The sequence below is a fragment of the Microcebus murinus genome, chromosome 19 (genome assembly GCF_040939455.1).
Source record: "Microcebus murinus isolate Inina chromosome 19, M.murinus_Inina_mat1.0, whole genome shotgun sequence".
Classification (NCBI taxonomy): domain Eukaryota; kingdom Metazoa; phylum Chordata; class Mammalia; order Primates; family Cheirogaleidae; genus Microcebus; species Microcebus murinus.
In genome coordinates, this window is record NC_134122.1 from 13509757 (window position 1) to 13533841 (window position 24085).

The window sequence follows — 24085 nt, forward strand, 5'->3', positions numbered from 1 at the left end:
GACTTGCCCCCTTTTCCACATGTTTGTTCTACTTCAAGAGAAGTTTAACAAGCTTTTACAATAAGGTAGCTTCCCATTCAATCAGCTTCAAACAGGGGTATAAAGAGAGCCACAGCAATCAAATTAAATCAGCTATGACTCCTTCACTATGGCCAGGGATTAGCTGAGGCTAGAGTACTTAGGAATACTTAATAATAAAAGGCAGATGTAAACTGTTTTCCTATAGCTGTCACGGAGTTTGCTTCTAGGGTGGGGTATATTTTTCGTGGTTTATGGGATGGTGCTACCATCAGAATCCGGCCAGGTTATTTTCCTGGGTGTCTGCAAGAAAAGGTGATGCTCACCCAATCCCCAGCAAGCCCTCGCATGGAAACCCGCCATCAATACTGTTAACATAAACAGCATCTGGCAAAACACGTGGCTTCAACCCCCAGCCCAACCTGTGCTTGGACCCTCACAAGGCAGAAAGGCCAGGCCTGCCTTCCATTTCCAGAGAATCTGCAGTTAATTATTTTTTCTCGCAGTCAGCAGCTGAGTCTCTCTGAAATCCGTGCTTGTAATTATCGCTGTAATTATTATTTTAATACAAATCAGCAACTTATCAAAATATTACGCTTTCGATGCTACCTCTCCGCTCCAAGACCGTATGGATGGAGGGAGGGGGAGGGGGCGCCACCCCCACTCTGCTCTGTGTGCACGGAGAGCGGGAACCGGGTGCGGGGATTTGCACCAGAGCCAGATTGCCAGCTTCACAGGTGGCCGAGTCCACCATGGTCGTTTTCACGCCTGTCCTCTCTTTATAGACCGTAAGTCACCTTGTGCATTTTACACCATGGTTTGACGCCGGGCGACTCCCTCACTGCTGTGTCTCGGTGGTTTCATCCATGCAATGGGCAAACAGTAGCGACTTTCTTGCGGAGCCACTGTGAAGAACACCTAATGGCAATCGTTCCATTAAAACTTTCTGCGCAGCACACCGCAGGGCCTTTGGCATGCAGGCTCCGACGTCACACTGCCCGAGCTGAAATTCCAAGTCTGCTGCTCTGCACCTATGGGCTATTCCTTACTCTCTCCAAGCCTCAGTTTCCTCATCCGTAAAAATGGGGACACTGTCAACAGACGCTTCATAAGGGGCTGTTGTAATGATTAAATGTGAAAATCCCTAAGATGCCGCTTAGCACTGTGCCGCCTTGCAGGTAAGTGTCATTTAATAGACAACAGCGATTATTATTACTATTGTTACTACAATAGTACTTACTGTTACTACAGTGAGAGTTGTAAACCCAACTCCCGACAGCGGTCTCGCAGATACAAATAAGCACAGAGTGGCGGTCCCCCGCAGAGGGGCACCACAACTCTCACTCGCAGTCACCTCCGTGGGAACGAAGGCCAAAATTGCAAATTTTTTAATAGGCACTCCAAATATTTAAATCATTGATTTAGGTTAGGAATTTATAATTTCAAAAATTTGCTTTTTTTTTTTTTAAATTAAAAACGGAGGAGGAGGAGGAGGAGGACTCTATGCTGCCATCATTCCATCTGCAGCCCACAGCTGATCTACAAAGAGCCAGGCTGGTTTCCCCATCAGAAATTTCTAGTGCCCTCTTTGGTTGGAGGGTTATATCCACCTGCTCACTCCAAAAAAGAGCCAGTCTCCTCCAAATGGTGCTGTCATTTGTTTTTTTTTTAAACCCTAAAAGAAATCCAAAACAGCAGTGAGCCTCTAGACCTGACAGGAGTTAAGAATCGGACCCACGCCCACCTGCAAAGCACACTGTGTTTCTTGGCACGCCTTTCCTTAGGAGACGTTTCTCTTAACATCTGTACCCGTTCTGCCTTCACCTCACCTTCTAAACAAGAGGAAATCAGACGCAACGATTCAAAAACTACTCTGCAATAGGATTGTGAGAAAAAGCAGGCAATAAGAGCATTTTCCATCCGAAACAGAATAGTCTGTAACGCTTGCTGACAAGCAAACGGGGTTCTCCGTGTCTTTTATAACAGCTGCCCCTTCTGCGCTGGGGATAAAAGAGACAGAGAAAGAGACACAATGAATAGGCTTTTATTTCAAAGAGAACATCTGCAAAGCATGGCTCTACATTAAAAAATAAACAGAAAACAGCCATAAGTCTGGGGGAAAAAAAAAAAAAAGGAAGATTTCCCATTACATCTCTAATTAATAAAGCCCCATTTCACAAGGAGAGGAAAAGGAGAAAAAAAAGAAAGATAATAACTTTTCCAGATCCCCAAAGAAAGGATGCTTAATGAGGTAACCGCTGTATTACTTGATCCATCTAATCTGGTTTTAATACTATCCTTAAATAATGTATACATTAGCTCCCCATTACCAAAAACATTTGTTTATTTTATGAACGTGAGTCTGGTTGAGTGCTAAGACTTTGCAAAATTATCATGCTGTCCTTGGGCTCGCAGCTTTTATTTCTTTTCCCTGTGGCTCATTACGAAATGATTAGTTGTCTCCACTGCCCTTTTGAATTGCTGCTAATGTTGTACTGCGGTCCCGTTGCCCCGGTTCTGAACAGGAGAGTCTGGGTTCAGGGTTAAGTTAATGCAGTCATTACCAGTCCATTTGGGGACCCATTCTGCATGCTAATTTCACGTCCAACACATGGGGGACCAGAATACAAATCACCCACGGAAAGCAAACGCATGGTATGGAATCTGAGAGATGCACATGATACACCCAGACCTAAGTCACAGAAGACGGGTTTGGGGCATCCTCTGGGGCAATTACTTTCCATAACTGTAGGGGCCACACAGACAGCAAGAGAGAATACCAGAAAGGGCCTAGCATGGAAACTTCCATTCAAGGAACCCAGAGCACAGCTCCTCCTAATGTCTAACTGAAATCTTTTCCACTTGAACTTCACAGCAAAACAGCACAGCTGTTTTACCAGAGGAGCAAAGGATCTTCAAACTGGTTAAGCTGACATTTACCAAACCCTGGCCATTCCAGCACTTCCCTGACCAGCAGTCACCAACCAAGCTGGAATCAAAATTAGGAACAGAGTTAGGGTTTCCTACCATTACTTACGCATTTTAATTTTGTCAACCAACTTCTTTGTGCTTAAATGCCACTCTACCTGCATGCTAAGGAGTAAGGACCTTGAAGCTGCCATTTTGATTGACTGGTTATATTTACATATTTTCCCTAATATAACATTTAAAGAAACATACAGCTATTGAGAATTTCTTAAGTGTTCACCAAAAAAAAAACAAAAAACCAAGACTCAGATATAGGTGCATCTGTGATGCAGTCGATGCTCTCTTTCTCGGTCTGGGTTAACCTGGGTGTTTGTGAAAGTTCATCAAGCTATACATTTGGATTAATGTATACTTACTACATTTTGGTTTAAAAAAAACAGTTAAAAGAACATATGCAAAATTTAAGAATTGAATAGATGTTGTACAAAAAAGCTGTTATACTCAAGACTGTTTGCCCACGTAGCAACTCCAATCACCAGCGTATCGTGATTGGTGTCTACACCATATTTGGGATTCCTGGGGCTAGTTTGGAACTACTCTGGCAAAAGGCCAAAATGAATCCCCACCCCACAGTAAGTAAAAACAAGCCCCCGCCCCACCCAAAATGCTTGGTCTGGGTTAACCGGGGTGTTTGTGAAAATTCATCAAGCTGTACATTTCAAATAATGTACACTTATTAAAGTTTGGTTAAAAAAAAAAGCAATTAAAAGAACATATGCAAAATTTAAGAATTGAATAGATGTTGTACAGAAAAGCTCATCCGTGGTCCCTTATTTTCATTCGGCACCCCAACTGGATCCTTCACTGCGCTTGCAACCATTTGATTTCTTTTATGTCCTTGTTTGCTTTTGTTTGAGGGGGGTCACCCTGCCCCCACACCGTAAACCGCATGAAGGCAGGGGCGCCTCCGTCCCTCCCTGCTTTGCATGGAGCCCTCGCCCAGCATGGGCTAAGTTTGTAGATGAGCGGGTGGGAAACTTTAGGTGGGTTTCACTCGTTCATTTGCTCCTCGCCCTCAGGTGTTACAAGGCAATGTGAGCAGGGGCACACAGATCACGGGACAACGGGTCCAAACACCCCCACGTTCTGTTCTTCCTAAGACAGGGGCCTGTCTCCCGTGCACATGGGGCTGAGCTTCAAAGCGCTTTCTCATCTGTTTATCAGATTTAATCCTCACAACCCGGGGAGGGAGGGAGGCTTATTAGCATCATCTGATGAAATGCTGGAAAGACACAGAGATGAAAGTCACAGTCCGTCCCTGACAGAGCTGGGACCCAGCCAAGGTGCTTGGGAACGTTTCATCCTTCCACTCGGCCCTGGTCTCTGAAAGCCCCCAACTTCCCAACGCGTGCTCCTGGGGGGCCAAGGTCGTGGTGAGCCCGGAGACAAGAAGGCAGCCGGTTCAGAACAGCCTGGTCCCCCAAGCCCCCGTCCGCAGAGGGGAAACTGGCATACCAAGCTGCAGAACGCACGAGTCTATTTTTGTCAAGGATGTGCGCCTCCAGAATGGCCTAATGCGTGCAAGAATTTGCATGTTCCGGGTGTCCACCACCAGCGAGGCGGGGGACGGGGGAAGGAAACCTCCATCAAGCCCAGGGTAGGCAAAGGCAGTGGGAGGTAAGTAAGAGGTGTGAACAAGCCACATGGGAATAATGTGACCACAGACACTCATTTTTAACCCTGCCCAGTGAACACAGAGGTCTTCCAAATGGGTTGCAAACTCAACAGCCTAGAGGGGCCAGGCAGGTATCACAGGTGACAGAAACAATCTGGGGGGAACTCCTGAGAACCTGTCGGGTCTGGGGCGTGACCACTCTTAATGGGGGCCATTTAACACCAGGCAAGAATGTGGGCCCAGTACTGCTGGATCTCATGACTTTTAAAAGACCTCCAAAAACCCACAGCGTCTTACGGCATATACTAGTGTTTACATTTCTGTGCCTGTGTATCCCATATCCTAACACTCAGTGTGGGCAAAACCAAACGTCCCCGTGGGCCACGGATTCGAGAGCCCCCTCTCGCAACCATGTCTCGCGGTGTGGCCACGGCAGGGAGGGAGGGCAGGGCACCGTGGAGGCCGGGGCTGCCATGCAAGGTAGGTGCCTTCGTGGCCCCTGTGCTTCGGATGAGGAACCCGAGCCCTGGAGCAGTGAATGTGGCACGCCCGGGTCACACAGAGATGATGTGAGAACTCTGCCCTCTTCCCAAACCGCACACGACCGGCCCCCCAGCATCTGAGCCCCTCTGCTCGTCTCCGGGCCTGTCCCTCCAGCGGTAAGATGCATGGGGACACACAGGCCTCGAGTCGGGCAATTCTGGGACGGCAGGAGACCCAAGGACGTCCAGGGTCCTGCGCCACACTGTTCCTCATGCCCACCTTTCCAAAGCACTCCTTCCTCTTGAGTTCACAGAGGCTGCCCATGGGGAAAGGGGGTGAGTGGTGAGCCAGGCCAGGATGTGACAGGACGCTCTGTGGGCAGGCCATTTGTGAGCAGGGGCCCTGACCCCTGCCTGCTAGGCTGGTTCTCCCGGAAGGCAGGGAGCACATCTGTCCTGCTCACCAACGTAGGCCCTGCACCAGCACAGAGCCTGGCAGTCTCTAACTGCCGGAGTGGAGGATGGGTGCATGAGTAGATGGTTGGACGGGTGGACAGATGGATGGATGGACAGGTGGATGGATGGGCAGATGGACAGAGGGGCAGATGCACGCCTGCATGAATTGCATGGGAGGAAAAGGGGAGTGAGGGGCTATAGTCAAGGGACTTGCTGACTCTGAATTGGGTAGTGACTAAGAATATAGCCTTTAGAGTCACCACCCAACTTCAATTCCTAGTTTGGTCACTCTTCATCCACCTTATTGCCTTAGTTTTTGTTATTCATAATCAGTAAAGCAGAGGCGAGAATAACACCACCTAACTTGCAGGATGCTGCAAAATCCTGTCTTTCTACTCCTTCCACACTGTGTCTGGCGCAGGGTAAACATTCAATAAAATAAATCCTCCACTTCCTCTTCCTCATCACAGTTACAAGGCTTGCACCCCGTGGGTAGGGAACCTTTGCATCCATCTCTGGGCTCCACGGACTCGGCTTACAACAGAAAGCCTGCTGGCCAAGGATTACAGCAAAGGATTCCCTGGGAGGAGAAACAAACGCCTGTTACCACGTTGCCCTATTAGCACCCAGTGACACATGAGCCTGGATTACATGCCCAGATAAGCCAGCAGTCACCTGGCAGGGGCAAACCAGACCCGAGACAGAACGAATCCAGTTCTGGGGGGGGGGGGCCTCCAGGGGGAGACCCCACACACACATACACACACACACACACACACACACACACACACACGCCAAAGGCTTGAGAATGGGTCCCACTTCTTCCCCATCTGGCAGGGTGCCTGGGCCTAGCAGTCCCTGACACTAATAATGTCCGTTTCCATGCTCAGGGTTAAGGTGACACACCCCACCAGCTCCTTTGTAATGACTGGCTCTGGCTTCCAATGGGGGAGGAGGCAACCTAACCCAGGGAGTTCAGGGGAACAACGTGACAAGTATCTGCGGGCAAACGGGTAGTTTCTGCTGCCGGCGGAAGGAAGTACCCACAAGGCGATCTGGACTGCACGTTTGTAGAGATAGCTCTCCCATGGCAACGGCCCGCTTCACCCTGGCTCTCGGGTGCGGGTGGTGGGCTCCTCAGTGGGCCAGCCAGGGCGAGTTTAGCAGTGTCCGCTGGCCAGAGAAACCTGCAAGATACCCTCTTGCCCCTCCTCTTCTGGCTAGAGAGAGCTGAACTCAAAACTTTCTCCAGCCCACTCAGCAGTTCAAGTTCAACTACTCCCTAGCAGGCTTGCTGCATATTTCACTACAGGGTCACACTTTCTTTCCCAGGACCATAAAATCCTGTCTTGAAAGAGGGAGATGTAGGTCAAAGAGTCCAAAGTAGCAGATATGTAGGATGAGCAAGTCTAGAGATCTGACGTACAACATGAGGCCTATACTTAATAATATTGTACCGGACTCAGGATTTTTATTTTTATTTATTTTTTTTTTTTTGCTAAAATAAGAAATTTTAGGTGCTCCTGCCACACACATAAATGGGTAACTATGTAAAATGATGGGTATGTTAATTTACTTGACTATGGTAACATTTTCACTATTTATACATATATCAAACATCATGTTGTACACCTTAAATATATAAAAGAAACATTTTTAAAATAAAATAAAATCCTGTCCTTGAGGTTGGGCATTTTGACAGAACCAACTACCATGTGCCCCCTTATATGAGTTCTGTGATTCTAAAGTTGGGGACCTTCACAAGACACCTACAAAAGGGAGGATGAAGAATCGAGCGGTTAAGGGCACAAGCTGCCTGGGTTCAAATCCCGGCTCTGCCATTTATAACTGAGAACCTTGGGAAAGTTGCATACACTCCCTATGCCTCAGTTTCCTCGATACAGCATGAGGTCTGAAAGAGTTTGTATTTACAAACACCTAGAATAAGGCCTAGTTATATTAAGCACCATGACGTTGGCTGTGGAAAATATAATAGTACACAACTTGAAGGATTAAATGAGTTAATACATATAAAGGGTTTTAAACAGTGCCTGGCAAACAGAATACAGGACCCAGAAATAAATCCACACATTCACAACCAACTCCTTTTTGACAAAGGCGCCAAGAACACGCACTGGGAAAAGAACAGTCTCTTCAATACATAGTGCTAGAAAAACTGGATATCCATAACATTATAGACAAACACAAGAATAAAACTAGACCCCTATCTCTCACCATATACAAAAATCAAATCAAAATGGATTAAAGACTTAAATTTAAGATCCCAGACTATGAGACTATTAGAAGAAAACATTGGGGGAAAACTTCAGGACATCAGTCTGGGCAGACTTTTTGGGGTAAAGACCTCAAAAGCACAAACAACAAAAGCCAAAATGGACAAATGGGCTCTCAGCAAGCTAAAAGGCTTCTTCTGCACAGCAAAGTAAAAATCAACAAAGTGAAGAGACAACCTACAGAATGGGATTAACTATTTGCAAACTACCCATCTGACAAGGGATTAATAACCAGAATATATGAAGAACTCAACTCAACAGCAAAAAAAAATAATAAATAATAATACAAGTGAAAACTGAGTGAAAGATCTGAATAGACATTTCTCCAAAGACAACATATGAACAACCAACAGGCATATGAAAAATGCTCAACATCACTAATCCTCGACAAAATGCAAATCAAAACCACAATGAGATATCATCTCACCCCAGTTAAAATGGCTTTTATCCAAAAGAAAGAAACAATAACAGGTGCTGGTGAGGCTGTGATAAAGGGAAGCCCTCATACATCACTGGTGGGAATGTAAATTAGTATAGTCATTATGGAAAACAGTATGGAAGTTTCTCAAAAAACTAAAAATAGAATTGCCATATGATCCAGCAAGCTCACTACTACTAGGTATATATTCAAAGAAAAGGAAATCAGTGTATCAACAAGATATCTGCACTCCCATGTTTACTGCAGCACTATTCATAATAGCTAAAATATGAAATCAACCTAAGTATCCATGAATGGATGAATGGATTTAAAAAATGTGGCATATAAACATGATGGAATATTATTCAGCCATGAAAAAGAATGACGTCCTGTCATTTGTAGCAACATGGATAGAACTGGAGACCATAATGCAATAATGAAATAAACCGGGCACAGAAAGACAAATATTGCATGTTCTCAGTCATATGTGAGAACTAAAAAACTGGATCTCAAAAGACAGAGAGTAAATTAATTAGTCGTTACCAGAGGCTGGCAAGGGGAGGGGAAAAGGGTCATGAAGACGTTGATTAATAGTACAAATATACAGTTAGACACAAGGAATACAATCTAGCATTCGATAGTTTCATAGTATATATTTCAAAATAGCTAGACGAGAAGAATTCAAATGTCCCTAGTAAATAGAAAAGGCAAATGCCTGAGGTAATCGATATCCCAATTACTCTTGATTTTATCATGACACATCACATGAATGGATCAAAGTATCAGATGTACCCCAAAAATATGTACTATCATGTATCAATAAAAAAGTGCCCAGGACATCATAACTATTACACAGACATTATTATTCTTACTATTACCCTTCTATTTGCACCATTATCTCCCAGCCTCATGGAGACAGAAAGGGCCAAGCTGGGATGTGAACCCAGGAAAGTCAGGCCCGAGGGTTCTGCATGAAGCCTCTTCCATTTGTGCCGGGGCCTGGCGCACACTTCCCCCATGGCTTTTCCTCCTGTTCCCGCACCTCTTCCTTGGAATGTAGGTTTTCATAGAGTTGATTGGTTTTTTTAAATTTTTTATTTCCCCCAACCAAGTATTTGATCTTTGTTTCGGGTAGATGCGGATCTGGGTCCAGAGAAATGGGGAAATGCAAAGGAAAAGGAGAGAGAGGACTGTTGTAAGTGACAACTCTTAGGGCAGCTGATGCTGCCCAAAAGAGGGAGACGAAGTCAACCCTCACCTGTACAGCCCAGCGTGTGTGCACGTGAAGTCTTTCTGCACTGAAATACTAAAATATTATAGATTCATGACTCTGCTGATCATAAACAGCTCTGAGTGGGAAGGCAGACTCTCATTTCACAGACATCCTTACAGATATTTTTGTTTGCTGGGGACACACAATGACGCAATGATGGCTTTAGCTTAAGCCACCAAATTTCCTCTTCTATTAAGACCATGGATCAAAGTTGGACAATTGCCAGGAAATAAGAACTTATGCCTTGACTGGCTTCCTATCCAAAAAACAGCAAGCATTTGACCACCCAACCTTCTGGAAGATAAAAACTGAACTGATAAACTAGAGAGAATGTCTAAAGTGTGAGAAGACTGGAAGGAAAGTGAATATATATATATGTGTGTGTGTGTGTATGTATATATAACAAATATAATAAAAATAGAACATTATATACACATACACCTATGTATATAACTTCCACGTTTATCTATTTTATTTAACATTTTCCAGTATATGATTCAACAGATGGCAACATTTGCAATAAGATAAATATTGTTCAATGATGCATATTTCTGTATACAAAGTGTAATGTATCCCTCAAACAAAATAAAACTCCATTGAGAGTGTGAAAAAAAAAATGAACCATCAATAAAATACCCTCTGTTTTCTCTGGTCCCAAAACGTTTGGATAGAAAAAAAAGCTACACCTCCGAGGCTGTTAGAACTAGAGGTGATTTGGATTCAGTGAACGGATCTTTCAAAGTCACTGTCAAAGTCTTAAGAAAGTCCCGAGTTATCTGAGTAATGTGAAGTATGAGGAATTTCTGCCAAAAAAAATCAACATTTCAATGGGGTCAGATAATACAGAAACCCCATTCTACTTTGTGGGGGAGGGAGGGAAAAGCAATAAAAAACTAGATTTCTTAAATGAAATTTATTGAGTAACAGTTTACCTAACAGCACAAGCAATAAATGTGAGGATTTCAAGAAGAGAAGCACCAAAGGGGAAAAAAATAAACATTCATTACATTAACACACACAGCTCTTTTTCATTTTCTCCTAAATCTACTCAGAACCTGTAGGCTGATCTTTTGACAGCTCTCCTCTGCCCCCCTGCCCAAGATTTTCCCTCCCTTCATAAGTCAGCCCATCTGTTTCTTAAATTCTGAGATGACAGTAAAATCCACAGCTTACTGGAGACTCAAAGAAGGAATCAGTGTCATGGCCACAAAAATCGGCGACAGTCCACCCAATAATTCTAATATTTAAGAGCTTTGAAAGAGGCTGAGAGAGAAAGGGGAACTTGCAAATCTTTTATGGATATGCCCTCTCACTCTGGCTGATGGGGAAACTGGGTGTTTCTTCTTGGCTTTTTAAATGCACCCCAAATATAATCAGGTTCTTCCCTGGTGGGGGGGGGAAGGTCCCCAAACCTAACAGGGGCAGAAGCTCCGAGACAGCAGGCGTAAGCAAGCAGCAAGGTGTGGTTTGGAAAATGCTCATTACACCATGCCATGCCTGCCTGACACTCTCTGCAAAACGCCCACCACCACCCCAAGCCATGGACTCCCTCCACATGCAAACGCTACAGTTGTCCACCCCACCCCACCCCCGCCTCCAACGGAGCACGGACGTGAAGCATCATCTCCTAAGCATGTGCCTGACCAGCTCTGTACAAGAGCCATCTGGAAAACCACAGGGATTTTTTTTTTTTTTAATGTCCCACTCCTGAATCTCCCTCCAAAGCATCATGCTGGCAGCCCTGGCAAGGTCTGGAAACAAACCGCATGTTGCAAGGGGCCTTACGCCTTGCGAAACCCTGTGGTCCTCTCTTTGCCTGCAACCCAAGCTCCAGCTACACCGGACTTTGGGAACAGCCTGCCCCCTTCTGGTCTCCTGGAGCTCCAGGGGAGGGCAGGGACTGGGTGGGCACAGCTAGAGTAGGACAGACCCCGGAATCCAGCCAGACAGTCTGTGCTGCGATTTCAGGATCTAGCCCACCATGGGGGTAGCTGTGGGGGAGAGGAAAGAGAGCAAAGAGACAAGCAAATAAAATAAAATACAAACCCAGGAGTGACAACAGTCAACAACAGCTTAGCAGACAGACACCTACCAGGAAGGAGGGGGACCAAAAAAAAAAAAAAAAAAAAGAAAAGAAAAGAAAAATGAAAAATGAAAAAGAAAATACATAAATGTCTATATCAGAAATCAGAAGGTAAAGAAATTGACACATTGGGACACGCGATGGGGGTAGGGGAGAGTAATTGAACTTGCAGATGAAAGCAGAGTTTCCGAAAAGCAGAGCAATTCTGCTGCTGGAAGTGAAATTCCAAAAGGAATAAAAAAGGGAAATGGCATGCACTCACCCACTTCCCCAACTGCAAATCCCTGTGACCCAGCTAGGATGTGACAGAGTAAGACGCTGAGTCAAACAGGCCAAGAGGGGTTGTGCATGGATGCTCAGAAGGTCAGGACCTATGAAGAAATCAGCCCGCCCACCTCCTTCCCTCTCTTCATTTGTTTCAACAGGTGGCACGTGCACCCTAAAGGCACCTTTGGAACTCCGTCTGAACCCAAAGAGTAAAGTAAGTCCCATGCCAACCCCATATCCACCCTACACATTCCTACTCGGGGACAGCAGGACATGTTCCGTGCCCCCCACCACACTCCCAGTAGGTCTCTGAATGCAGAAAGAACTTCTAACTGCATTTCTGCCGGTACACATCACTGTCAACTCTAGGAGTTCAAAGGCCGAGTCTCAGAATATCCTTCCCTGTAAAGCAGCAGCTGCAGGACATTGGGAATGTTCTGGTTCTCCACCAGGAATCTCACGCCACTCTGCTCCCCACAAATGAGGGAAAGATTTCTCCCTGCTACCCACACAGCAACGTGAAATGCCATCACGCCACGACTCGGGGCTGGCTCAGCCTGCCGGCACAAAGGACCGCACTCCAGCAGAGAGGGTGCACAGACTCCAGAGAAGTTGAGCAGATCAGAAAGCATCACTCTGTGTACGAAGGCAGTCTTCGGTGAGGACTCCCAATGTGGCAAACGATAGGGACATGCATTCAGTCCTAAGGATCCTGAAACCACCCCCCTGGTATCTAATATCCTTTAGGAGCTAGGCAAATCCCTGCAGGCGAGCGGCACCATGAAGACACAGACAGAAACACAACACACTGGTTATGCCTTAAGACAGATGCTCACACCCGTGGGGAGCTGACACCCCGGCCCAGACTTGGGGACTCTGGCCTCCCGCCTCATGTGCTGCTAGCTCGGTAGGCTCGGCAAGGCAGCCCAGAGCAATGTGAAAGGGATCCCTGGAGAAGTTGGGGACAGGGTAGGAAGACAAGTCAGCTCCCAACCCAGCCACCCAGATGGCCCCAGATCTGCAGGAGAAACAGTTTCAAAGCCCTGACTATTCACACCCAAGGAGGGCAAAGAAACCCACAGGAGCTGATGCCGTGACAGTGTGGTCCGACACATAGCTGGTGACTGGAACCGGCCACACACAGAACAGACAGACAGAGATGACCGGTGAGGAGAGCGGGCCATGCCCTGAAACCGGAGATGGCCAGGACGTAAAGCCGGAGAGGGCACGGGAGACAGCAAGGTTAGAGACAGAGAAGGTGAAGACGGAGGCTCAAACATCCAGACAAGAGAAACAGGAGACTCAAAGTAAGACCAGGCACCCAAGACTGAGTCTCGATTCAGGGCCATGGCCAGGGGCTTGGACACCCATCCCCGACCCCACAGCAGGCCAGGGAAAACAGAGGGCTGGGCTGTCTGCACCCAGCTCGGCAAAGACCGAAGAGATGCTGGGTGAGAACCACCCAGGAGCAGCGGCTGAGGATCCGCACGATCCCGCACTCAGGCACGGACACTCACGCATAGAGCAAGTCGGGGTGCCCAGCAAGAGTGATGGGAAACGGAACCCAGCCAGACTCCGTAACCCCCAAAGCGCCTTCTCTGGAGATAACTTCCCCCAGACCCCAAGGGGCAGTCCCCAGACTCCGGATGGGGCAGCCCACGACCCCTGAGCTTGGCAGGGACCCCACCCGCCTCCAGAGCAAAGAGATGTGGAGTCAGCAGGCTCGGAGTCCCAGGCTGATGACCCGGACTCAAGGGCTGGGGGGCGTGGGGTTGCTGCCACCGGCCTCCCTCCCTCCCCGCCGGGCGCGAGCGAAAGGGCATCTTACCAGCGCCCGGGCAGGCAGTGCCCCCTGGCTGGCCGGCTGCTGCGCCCGGGGCTCTCCGGGGCCGCCTCCTCTCGCCCGCGCAGGGGGCCCCCGTCCGCCGCCGCCGCCTCCTCGGGCTGCACCCGGCTCGGCGGGCAGGTCCCGGCGCTCCCGGCGCGGGGCCGGGGCCGGGGGAGGCTGCTCCGCGCCGCCGGCCGCTGCGCCCCCGCGGCGCTCGCCGGCCCCGGAATCGAGGCTGCTGAAATTCCACACGACCAGCGTCTGCAGCAGCAGCACGGTGAGCGCCGCGAGCAGCGCCGAGTGCGAGCGCCGGGCCAGCCTCCGGGCGCACGGCGCCGCCACCATCTTCGGAGCGCGGCGGGCGAGCGGGGCGCGGGGACCCCGGCACGCTCCGGGCCGCCCCCGCGCTCCCCGCGGCTCCCCCGGCCGCCGGCTGCCGCTCGGGCTCCCGCTCGGGCCGCCGCCGCCGCCTCGGTCGCCGCTGCGCCGCCTCCTCCTCCGCCGCCGCCGCCGCCTCCACCGCCGCGGCGCGGAGTTTTCAGACGGGCAGGGACCCGGACGTCACCAGGAGGAGGGGAAGGCGGGGAGGCGGGAGCGGGGAGGCCGCGCAGGGGGGCGCTGGGCGCGCGCTCGGCCCGGGGCGCGCGGGGAGGGGCGGGCGCCGGCCCGCACGGCTGCCCCCTCCCCACGCCCGGGTCCCCGACTTGGGGGCGGGCGACCGCGAAGGGGCCCGGGAGGGGGGGCGCGGGGCCGGGGTGGAGAGGGCGGGGCCTGGGGGCGGAGCCGAGGGAGGAAAAGGAGGAGGGAAGGAAGGCGGTGGGGGCGACCCGAGAGGACAGACGCCCCCAGGGCGAGAGTGGGAGTAGGGTGGGGAAAGGGACACAATTCCCCCGGCACAGAAGCAGCGGCGGGGGCAGGAGCACAGGGCAGCTTTGGGTGAGGGGCTGCCGCTCAGAAGCGAGGGAGGTCAAGAAGCCAGGGGGTCCTCAGAGCCTGTTTTCCATGTGGGAAGCACGCAGGAGGCACAGAGAGAGGAAAGTCCCCGCCCGGAGCTCGCGGGCCAAGGACCTTCCGCGGGCGCGAGACCGGCTGGCAGGTGGAGACCTGAGAAACATTTCAGGAGTGTGCGAGCCACGCAAGGTCCCGGCTCACGCAGCCGGATCCCTGGATCCAGGCTTGAAGGGCTGGGGAGGAGGCTTTGAATGAGTCTCTGGAGTTAATCAGCCCAAGCACTGTGAGTGACTCCTGAATCACACACGATCCCAGTGCCAGCGATGTACTACATGCTCACTGAGTCACTTCTCTGGGCCCGGAGGACTCACGACCCAAGAGACTGTAAGCCCAGTTGGCAAGTAAGTGCTTTCGTGGCAAAAGGAAGACCCATGGAGTGTTTCTCAACCTTCCCGGGCTGCAAGCCCCAAAGGCTGGCCCCGAGCCGCCCACTGTGTCCCTTTTCCTGTCCATCCTCAAGTCCTGTCTGCCCAGGGCTGGAGTCTGCACAGCCCTGGGGAAACAGAGCTTGCTTTGTAAAGTGGAGTCCTTCCCCATCCTGGCTGGTCTGTCCCGGTGACCTTGAGCCAGGAGGGCGAGGACTCCTCCCTGGGCCTGAGCTTCCTCCTCCCTCCATGAGGGTTTTAGACAGAATGATCCCAACGGACTCGAGTTTGGTTCCCAGCCTTCTCTGACTCAGTCTTTCCAGCCTTTCCCTCCACTGTCCTCTTGCCCAGGGCTTTACGCTGAGCAGCGCTGAGCACAGGGCTTATGGGCCGGAGCTGGTGTCCCTTTCGGGACCCTATGGGCATGAAACAGCAGATCAAATCCTCCGTCTGTGATTTCGGGGCTCAGGGTGAATGCTTGCATCTTGTCTACTGTGTTTATTAACCTGGTCCTAATCTTTAAGGGAAGAAAGTATAAAGAGAATCCACAGAGAATGAGGCAGGGAGTGCAAAGACATTGTTTCGTCCACTCCACAGGCATCAGTGAACGCTAATCTTGGGTCAGACGCTGGGCCAGGTGCAGGGATCCAAAGATGTGCCAAGTATGGGTCATTAAACGCAGTCAGGTAGGCATCACTGCAGAGATGTGCACAAAATACTCGGGGTTTATGAAGGTGGGACTGAAGCGGCCACCAAGAAAATGCTTCCTGGACCCATGTAACTAGTTAATCTGCTCCCCTGAACTGGGAGTATGAAATGCCTGCGGTGGGGAGTCTAAACTCCAGACTAGAGTCAACTTCAGGAGCATGTACAGCCTAGCCAGGCACAGAGGCCTTCCCTTTGGGTTCGACACCTAACCAGGCATGAGACAGAAGGACACAGGCAAGCTCTTAAGGCCACTGGTCTGGGGATATTTTGGTTACAACTAATAAAGCCTATTACTACTAACAATAACACTTATCCTAACTGTCTTAAGAGCAGACTTTACTGGATCATGTCCCTGAACGTGCCAGAGCAAAGACTTCAGGTGAGCTTTGATCCAGTAACTCAGAACTAAAACCTAGGATTCCTTTTCTTCCCACCTCTCCTCCTCGCCTTCTGTGGGGTCTACTTTATCCTGGAGTTCTCTCTTCATGTCACGAGATGCCTGGCCTCAGTTGCCGCTACTTGTATCTTTTGTTCATGTCTTGCCCAGGGAAAGGAGGGTCAGCATTTCCCAGGATTTTCCTCTGGAGAGGGTCCAGAGATTCTCTCTGATTCAATCAGAGAATCCACCCCTAGACCAGTCACTGTGGCCAGGGAGATAGAATGTGCTGATCAGCTTGGCCAAGGCTCCATATGTCACCTGTGGTGTTGGGGTGACACCAGCTTCCCAACAAGCACTGGGATGCTCCATGGAGGTCAGGGTCTGAAAGGAAGAAGGAACTGGGTGCAGGGGGGCAGACTCCACCATCTATCTATTCCATACAGCTTCCTGAGGCTACATGACCTTGGGCAAGTCACCTTCCCTTCCAGGATCTCAGTGTATTTAGTGCCACAGAAGGAGTTGGATGAGATTTCCCCCAAGACCTGTCACATCACCAGAACTCTACTTAGTGTCTAACCAGAGCTTCTCAATCCCAGTAGAGCCTGCTCTGGGGACTCTTGGCACCCCTGCCCTCCGTCCCATCTTTGCTTCAAGGTCTCTGCTGCATTCTCCCCCTAAGCAGATGTTATGTGCTTCCTCCACATGACACATATAACCACAGTCCTTTGGGGCCCATGCTCTGGTTCAGCTCCCTTCGGGGCCATGGGCTTAAGGAGTGAGGTTAAAGATCCAGGGCCCCAAGTCCCTGGAGAGACAGAGTTGTTTGTTTATCTGAACTCATAAAAAGCCATGCAAGAAAGAAGTTTCAAACCTGCAGGCAGGTTATGGATGCCATAAACAGCTTATGTGATGTTTTTAGGGTGAAAAATCACCCAAGTAGAAGAGGAGGAAGGCTTCTAGGATCTCTGGGGCCATTTTCCTGCTCCAAGACAGACAGCACAAGAATCTTTGGGTGAAGAGGCTTGGAAAAGATGAGACAGAAGAGCAGATGTCTTAGAGTGGGAGAAGGTGAATTTTGCCGGATCTGAAATGCACATCTCAGTAGGAGGGGGGCGCAGTTGTTTTGGGTAGTGCCAGAACCCCTGGCAGCAGGGGGTGGCCATCGTAAGTCTTCTAAACCAAACCAAACCAAAGCAGCCACTTTGCATTGGGAGGGGCCCAGCCTTTCGCTCCCACAGTGCTGCAAAGCCAGGCGGGTGGAGCTTGATGTGTAAGACAGCTCAAAGTGCTGCCTGCCGCTCTGGCTGCAGCCCTAGCAACAGCCGCGAGATTCCTTAGAATTTTTTAAAGCTCATTCAGTCATTCAACAAAGATGTATTGGACCCCATTATGTGCCAAGCATCACGCTGGGCAAGCGAAATATAGGTATGAAGGAGATTCCCTGAGGAACTTTTCTTTTAAAATACGGTTCCTCCTCTCACTTGACCAAGAGCCAGAGCTCAAAAGAAGTTCCGTGCTGATTTGTGGGATTTCCTGCCCACCTCCACCCCAAATCTTGTTTCATCATCACTTTCCAGCGTGGGGAGAGTAAATCAGTTAAGGCAGAGCTGTGAGCTCCCGGGAGTGAGGAGTCTTCACCCTCAGGGAGCTGTCAGAGATGTCAGGGTCCAGACGGGCACATGGAGGGGGCGGCCACAGCACAGCGTATAGAAAAGTTGGGAGCCAGATTGCCCAGGCTGGATTTCCAGATCTGCTCCTTTTTAACTAGGATTTTTAGTGTCAATTGTTTACCTCCAGGCCTCAGTTTGCTCATCTGTAAAATGGAGCTGATAATAATAGGGTCTTTCTCCTAGGTCTCTTACAAGGATTAAAAGAGATAACCCCTCTAAAGGTATTTTCCATAGACGCTGGCACATAGTAAGTGGCTCAGCAAATGTCACACGGTATTTCTTTTTATGAATAACAGTAGGGCACTGTCAATGATCAGTGCCCACAGGTGTCAGAGGAAAAAAAGGGGTAATCAAGGAAGGCTGCCCGGATGAAGTGGCACTAACTTAAGTCCTTGACTTTGATAAAAGACTGCAAGCACCCAAAGGGCCAAGATCTCATCTTGTTCTTCTCTACTCTCTCTGACACTTTGCATAATCTAGGGCACTGGATGAACTTTTTAGTGGAATGAACACCAATCACAGAGGACAGGCAGAAGTGAGCCTGGGGTGCTGTCACATTGGAACCCAGTGCTTATAAGTTCAAAGAACCCAGGTTCAAACACCATCGCGGTGACTTTTTAGTTGTGCGATGTTAAGCAGATGCCGTACCCTCACCAAACCTCAATATTCTCAACTGTAAAAGGTGAAGAAAAATAACACTTACGTTTTAAGGCTGGGGAAGGGGCAGGGAGATGGAGCATATTGTATATAACAAATGTCACATGTTTTATGCAAAGCTGGCACTGACCAATGGCAGTGCTGAGGGAATGTTAGCCTGGTGACACTGGCAGGCTGGTCTGTAAAGAAATGTTCTGCCCTTTCCTCGAGTAGCTAGTCCTGCCCCAGGAGCCAGAAAGGGTTTGACTTGCCTTCTGAATTTAAATACAATTCAGCCGAAAAGTCAAATATAGTCATATATATGTTTGGTGGAGTTTTTTTGTTTGTTTGTGTTTGTTCTTTAGTTAAATCTCAATCATGCATCTGTTTCTTTTTGGCTTATTAGAGCCTGTTTTTACGCAGACTCTACAAATTGACCCTGAGTTTGCTCTTAAAATTTTTTTTTAAAAAATTCCCCCTAGGCTTCACTTCTGCATCAAGACAGAAATCATAAACAGGTGGGTCACCTGCTTCCAAGTGACAGGGGCAGAGATGTACACAGAACACCCTCCCGCCCCTAGGAATCGCTGACTCTGAAAAGCATTTGCAGGCATGAGGGTGCCTGGCCATGCAGAGGGCAGAGGAGCCAGAACGCCCAAGGCCCCCCCGGTTCCCCCAGGGACTGGCCTCACCTGTACCCCTCTCTCCCCCGTCCAAGAGAAGGAAAGCACCTCTGATCACACCACAGGCACAGGCAGGCGACAAACACACACACACACCGGATGCCCAGCTGTGCTTCTGCTGAAACCTGCCGGTTTCCAGACTGATCATCTGCCCAACGCATCAGCAGAGGGAGCTCTAGGTAGTAAATAACTTTCCTCTCACCGCCTAGTTTCCTGTAGAGAAGATCTGGAGACAGCAAGGAAAAGCGGGGTTCTCAGTGGAACTGGTTACTCACTGTGTGTGCAAGCAAGGACACTCCCCAATCTGCAAGAATGGGGGTGTGGGAGGGATGGGAGGAGGGAGGAGACACCCCATGAAGAAAATCAGCAACCACCGCACTGCCCACTGGCTTATCTGACCCTGGACTCTCAGTCTTCACGCTGACCTCTCAACACTCCCATGCTCGAAAGGGGCTCAGTCCGGGTTCAAGTCTCAGACTACACTGGCAGGCGATTTTTTTTTTTCTTTAAAATAAATTTTGATCGTGTGTGTCACTGGTGCCCAGTCTGGCCCCTGGGGCCATGGGCTTAGGACTGTGCCGATGACGAGGAGGACAGTGATGATGATGAGGAGGATGGCGATGAGAGCTAACATTTATGGAGCACTTCCTAGGTGCCGAGCCCTGTATTGCAGACTTCAACACATCACATCCGCCAAATATGTACCGAGAACCTACTCGATATTCCGGACTGCGCTCATGCCGAGGATTCGTGGGAATTCAACCATGAACAAGACACAGAAGCCCCTGCTGTCACGGAGCTTGCAATCGAGGGAGGCAGACAAGCCAAGACAAATAAACGAGAATGTAAACGAGTGAAATCAGAGCGCGGTGAGTGCTAGCAAAAAAATAAATAAATAAATAAAAAGAGAGGGACTTGCTAGAGTGATTGGAAGAGGACAAATTTAAACAGGCTGGTCAGGGAAGACCTCATCCAGGCACCCACACTGGAGTATTTCGTGACCTTCTCCAGAAATGCGACCACTTGAGGAGTCTGATTTCTTTTACGCATCAAGCATCATCTGTTGACTGAACAAAACAACTTGTCGATCTAGGTTTTCAAATGTGTATAAATGCTGTTGTAATATATAAGTGGGAAAATTCTGCTTCGTGCATTGTTGTTCTTTTGTCATTTTGGACTGTCTCAAATAGTGATTAATAAAAACTGAGTTATTTATGTGGGCGTAAAGGGGGGTTATGGAATGGGTTAGAAAAAAGTCCGTAAAATAAAGGTTAAAAATAGGACATCTTGCCAAAAAAGACTGAGAGCAAATGATGTGTTAAATTTTAATTTTTTTTTGTTGAAATCTCTTTTATGAACTTTACCTTCCTTACTCTCTCAGAGGTTCTTTATGTTACAGATGCCTGTTTAGCCCTTGCATCTTTAAGTTGGCAGCCCTGTAACCCCCAAACCACCCTCCCCTGCCTTCTTTGTAGCCTCTGCTCTGCACCGATTTCAATCCACCCTGCACCTATTGCTAATTCCCTCAGTATCTCTCAAATCGTTTGCTTGCACACCTAAGGAGTCTATTCCGAAAACGCTAGGGAAAGCAGAGGTTTATTGGACGAGCATTTGATATGCAAGTCTGCTAACTGCCTATCAAATACCCATTTTCCCCTTCTTGTTTAGTAGAGAATTCTAATTTTAGTTAAGGCAAAAAATATGCCCAAGACAAAAGCAATGATTCCCATCCTTCCTATAGGTAGGAGTGACTGGGAAGAGGAGAACTGATACAGTTGGGGGAGCTCCCAAGAAATCATTTGGGGAGTAGGTGCTAAATAAGTCAGGATGAGTGCCCTTTTGTCCCTTGTCAGTCCCATTCTTTCTGGCTGGAATATAGAAAGCACAGCCGGAACTCCAGCAGCCATCTTGTGACCATAAGGATAAAGGCTAGTGTTAAAGGCAAAGAGCCAGAACAGCTTGAGTCCCTGATGCCCCTGTGGTCTGCTGTTTCTAGCCCACCCTTGGACTTTTCTTAGAACCTGAGAATGACCCCTGCACGAGTGGAAACCACTCAGGCTGGGTTTCTGTTTCTGTAGCTGGCACAGTGAGGCATCTGGTGGCACTCAACAATCTAACTGAAAGGAGGTCAGGGATAACAAAGCCAGGCCTTAGGAAGAGCTGGAACCAGAGCCCAGAGATACACAGTCATTTCGCTCCTTGCTTCTGCTTCTCGCTGCCTGGTCAGCCCTCCTCCCATGGCGGAACCACGCCCTCTACGTGGAAAGCAGCACAGCTGCCCTAGCTCCCGGGGGCCCCGCCACACCGGCGCCATGAAGCTACGGCCAGGAGCGTCAAGCAGCCCCTCCACACTGCCCGGATCGCGCTGCACTTCGCTGGTCCCGTCATCGCTCTCCCACGCCGGAGCCACTAGTTCCCACTGCCCTCCAGCCTGTGACTTTCCTCCTCCTTCCTCGCTTGCCTAAGACCTTGATTTCCCTGTCCCTGAGGAAGGGGCAGCCAGCAGGAGAGAGATGGCACAAGTGCCCCCGACCCGGCTCCCCAGTTCCCGCATGGCTGGCACGGACTCTGTTTGCAGGCAAACCTTCCAGGCTCCCGGCTGAGGCTCACGCTTCATTTGCCAAGGAGACCCCCGCCCTCTCCAACCTGTCTGCGGACCTCGCCCTGACACTTGCCTCTTCTCTTTCCTTCATCACCCGTTTTTCCCATCTGTGGCTCATTCAAACTTACTGCTATTTCGCTGATTCAAAAAAAGAAAAGTCCTCTCCTGGTCCCAATCCCTTCTGCAGCTTCAACCTCAGGTTTCTGTTTCCTTCACAGCAAAACTCCTCAGGAGCTGTCTAATTCTCTATCTCCAATTCTTCCCTTTCCAGTTTCTTTTAAATCCCCCCGGACACTCACACAAGCTGCCCTGAAGCTCGCCACTGGCCTCATGACCGCACTCGACGGTTCCCCGACTGAGGGCAGCAGCCGGCACGGTCGCTCACCCGTCCTCCCGGGCTCCCTGCATTCCTGTGGCTTCCTGGGTGCTGCTCTCTGGGTTCCTGCCTATCTCACCGCTGGGCCTTTTCAGCTTCTTCGGTTAACTCCTTCTCTTCTCACTGTCCTCCCTTCCAGCCTTGCCCAGTTTTCAGTGTTGGCTTTTCCCAGGTCTTGGTTCAGTGACTTTTCTTCTCCAGATGCATGGCTTTAGAAATCCTCTATATGGTGAGAACTCACGGATGTCTATTTCCGGCCTGTACTCTTCCCCTGAACTCCAAACTCATGCACCATTGTTCTCCCAACATCTCTGCTTAGATGTGTAACAGTTTTCTCAGTCAAGGACTGTGAGGCGGCTGGGCATCCGACCCCACCTGTCAGGGAACAGGATCTCCTCCCACAGTTTCAGGAAGACACGAGACTCCTGGCCAGAGGCGAAGGGTGTTCTTACTCACTGCACAGTCGGCAGCATGAGCTCCATGTTTGCTTCGGCTCCTCTTGCCCCCCCAAGTCCTTTGGGGGTGATGCAGAGGGGGCCCCAGTGGATGCCATGCACGTGGCTGAGAATCAACCCTGAGTTTAGGAAAACCCCACATCTTATAATGAGCTGCAAGCAAACCTGCTCAACCTTTGCCCCAGAGAGACACATTATCGTTGTTTAGCCTGAACAGCAAAGAAATCTGCCCTTCGCCCCAGAGGGAGATGCTCTCTCTGTCTTCCAAGGCTGTCCATGACATAAACGTATACTTTGTCTGCCTCTTGAAAAGGTCATCCAGAAACAGAAAGCCGTGAGTGCTTTTCCTCCCAAGAGGTGCAAAAATACAGTCTATCTGTGGAGAATCACTTCCCAACAATGTGCAACTTCTCATATCTAAATCAGAATTCTTGATCTTCCTCCCCAACTTGCTCTCTGGAGTGGCATGACATTCCCCAAAGACTAAGCCACCTGTATATCCCATTTAGGGGTTTAGAGCTTAATACAAAGGTAGTGAAAATACCTTGATAACCGATTCCTCCATGCAAACTACACACAACAAGAGAGAGGGAAACCTGACAGCCCAACACCGCGTCTTCCCCCTCAAACCAGTGGTTGGCAGTGGAGTCACACACACAAGAATGACCCAACTCCTGGAAGTCTAAGTGGGGGATCCAACTCACTAATCTCCTTAGCAGGAGGTGAAGAGAACAGCTCAGAGATAACCTACCAGGCTAAAACACCTCTAAGACAATGCAGGACCAGAGTGCATCTCCCCAGCTTTGCCAAGGAACATCCCTTCGGGGACCCAGAATTAGGTCCATAAACCAGTCCCAGCACCCACAGTCCTTGACAAAGTAGCCTGATGAGAAAGAATCAGCAAAAGAACACAGGAAACATGAAAGATCAGGGAGAAAAGTCACCTCCAAAAGAAAGCATTCAATCTCCACCAATAGATATCAACTTCCATGATATGATTAAAGGGACAAAGGAAGAATTCCCAATATGGATTATAAGAAAACTCAATGGAATTGAAGAGAAAATAAAATCCCAACATAAATAAATCACAAGATTGATTGAGAAAATGAATGAAAAATTCTCTAAAGAAATTAAAATACTACAGATCAATCGGTTTTTAAAGTAGGAAATAAGAGAATACTTTATACTAAAATCTATAGAACACAACAAAAACTGTAGTCAGAGAGAAATTAATAGGCTGTAATGCCTTCATTATAAATAATGATTAATAAAACAATAAAGGAACTTGTTATGAACCCAGGAGGTTAGAATAAGAGCAAAATAATCCAAAAGAAATTCTGGTTTGAAAAATAATAATGATAAAAGGTGGATATGATGGAATAAAAAGCACAAATAGGGGGAATACAAAATCAGTTCAAAAGCTAATTTTTGAAAATACCAGATTAAACACACAAGTCTGATTTAGGAAAACAAAGTAT

The 24085-nt window shown here is 48.9% G+C and overlaps 1 protein-coding gene across 1 annotated transcript in view; it reads right to left on the reverse strand.

Moving 5' to 3' along the window:
* Positions 1 to 14217, reverse strand: part of XYLT1 (xylosyltransferase 1) — a 296218-nt gene extending 282001 nt beyond the window's left edge. The window contains exon 1 of the mRNA XM_020281516.2: positions 13723 to 14217. Coding sequence (XP_020137105.1) covers positions 13723 to 14067 — 345 coding nt within the window. The 5' untranslated portion in view covers positions 14068 to 14217. The remainder of the gene's footprint in view (positions 1 to 13722) is intronic.
* Positions 14218 to 24085: the final 9868 nt, after the last annotated feature.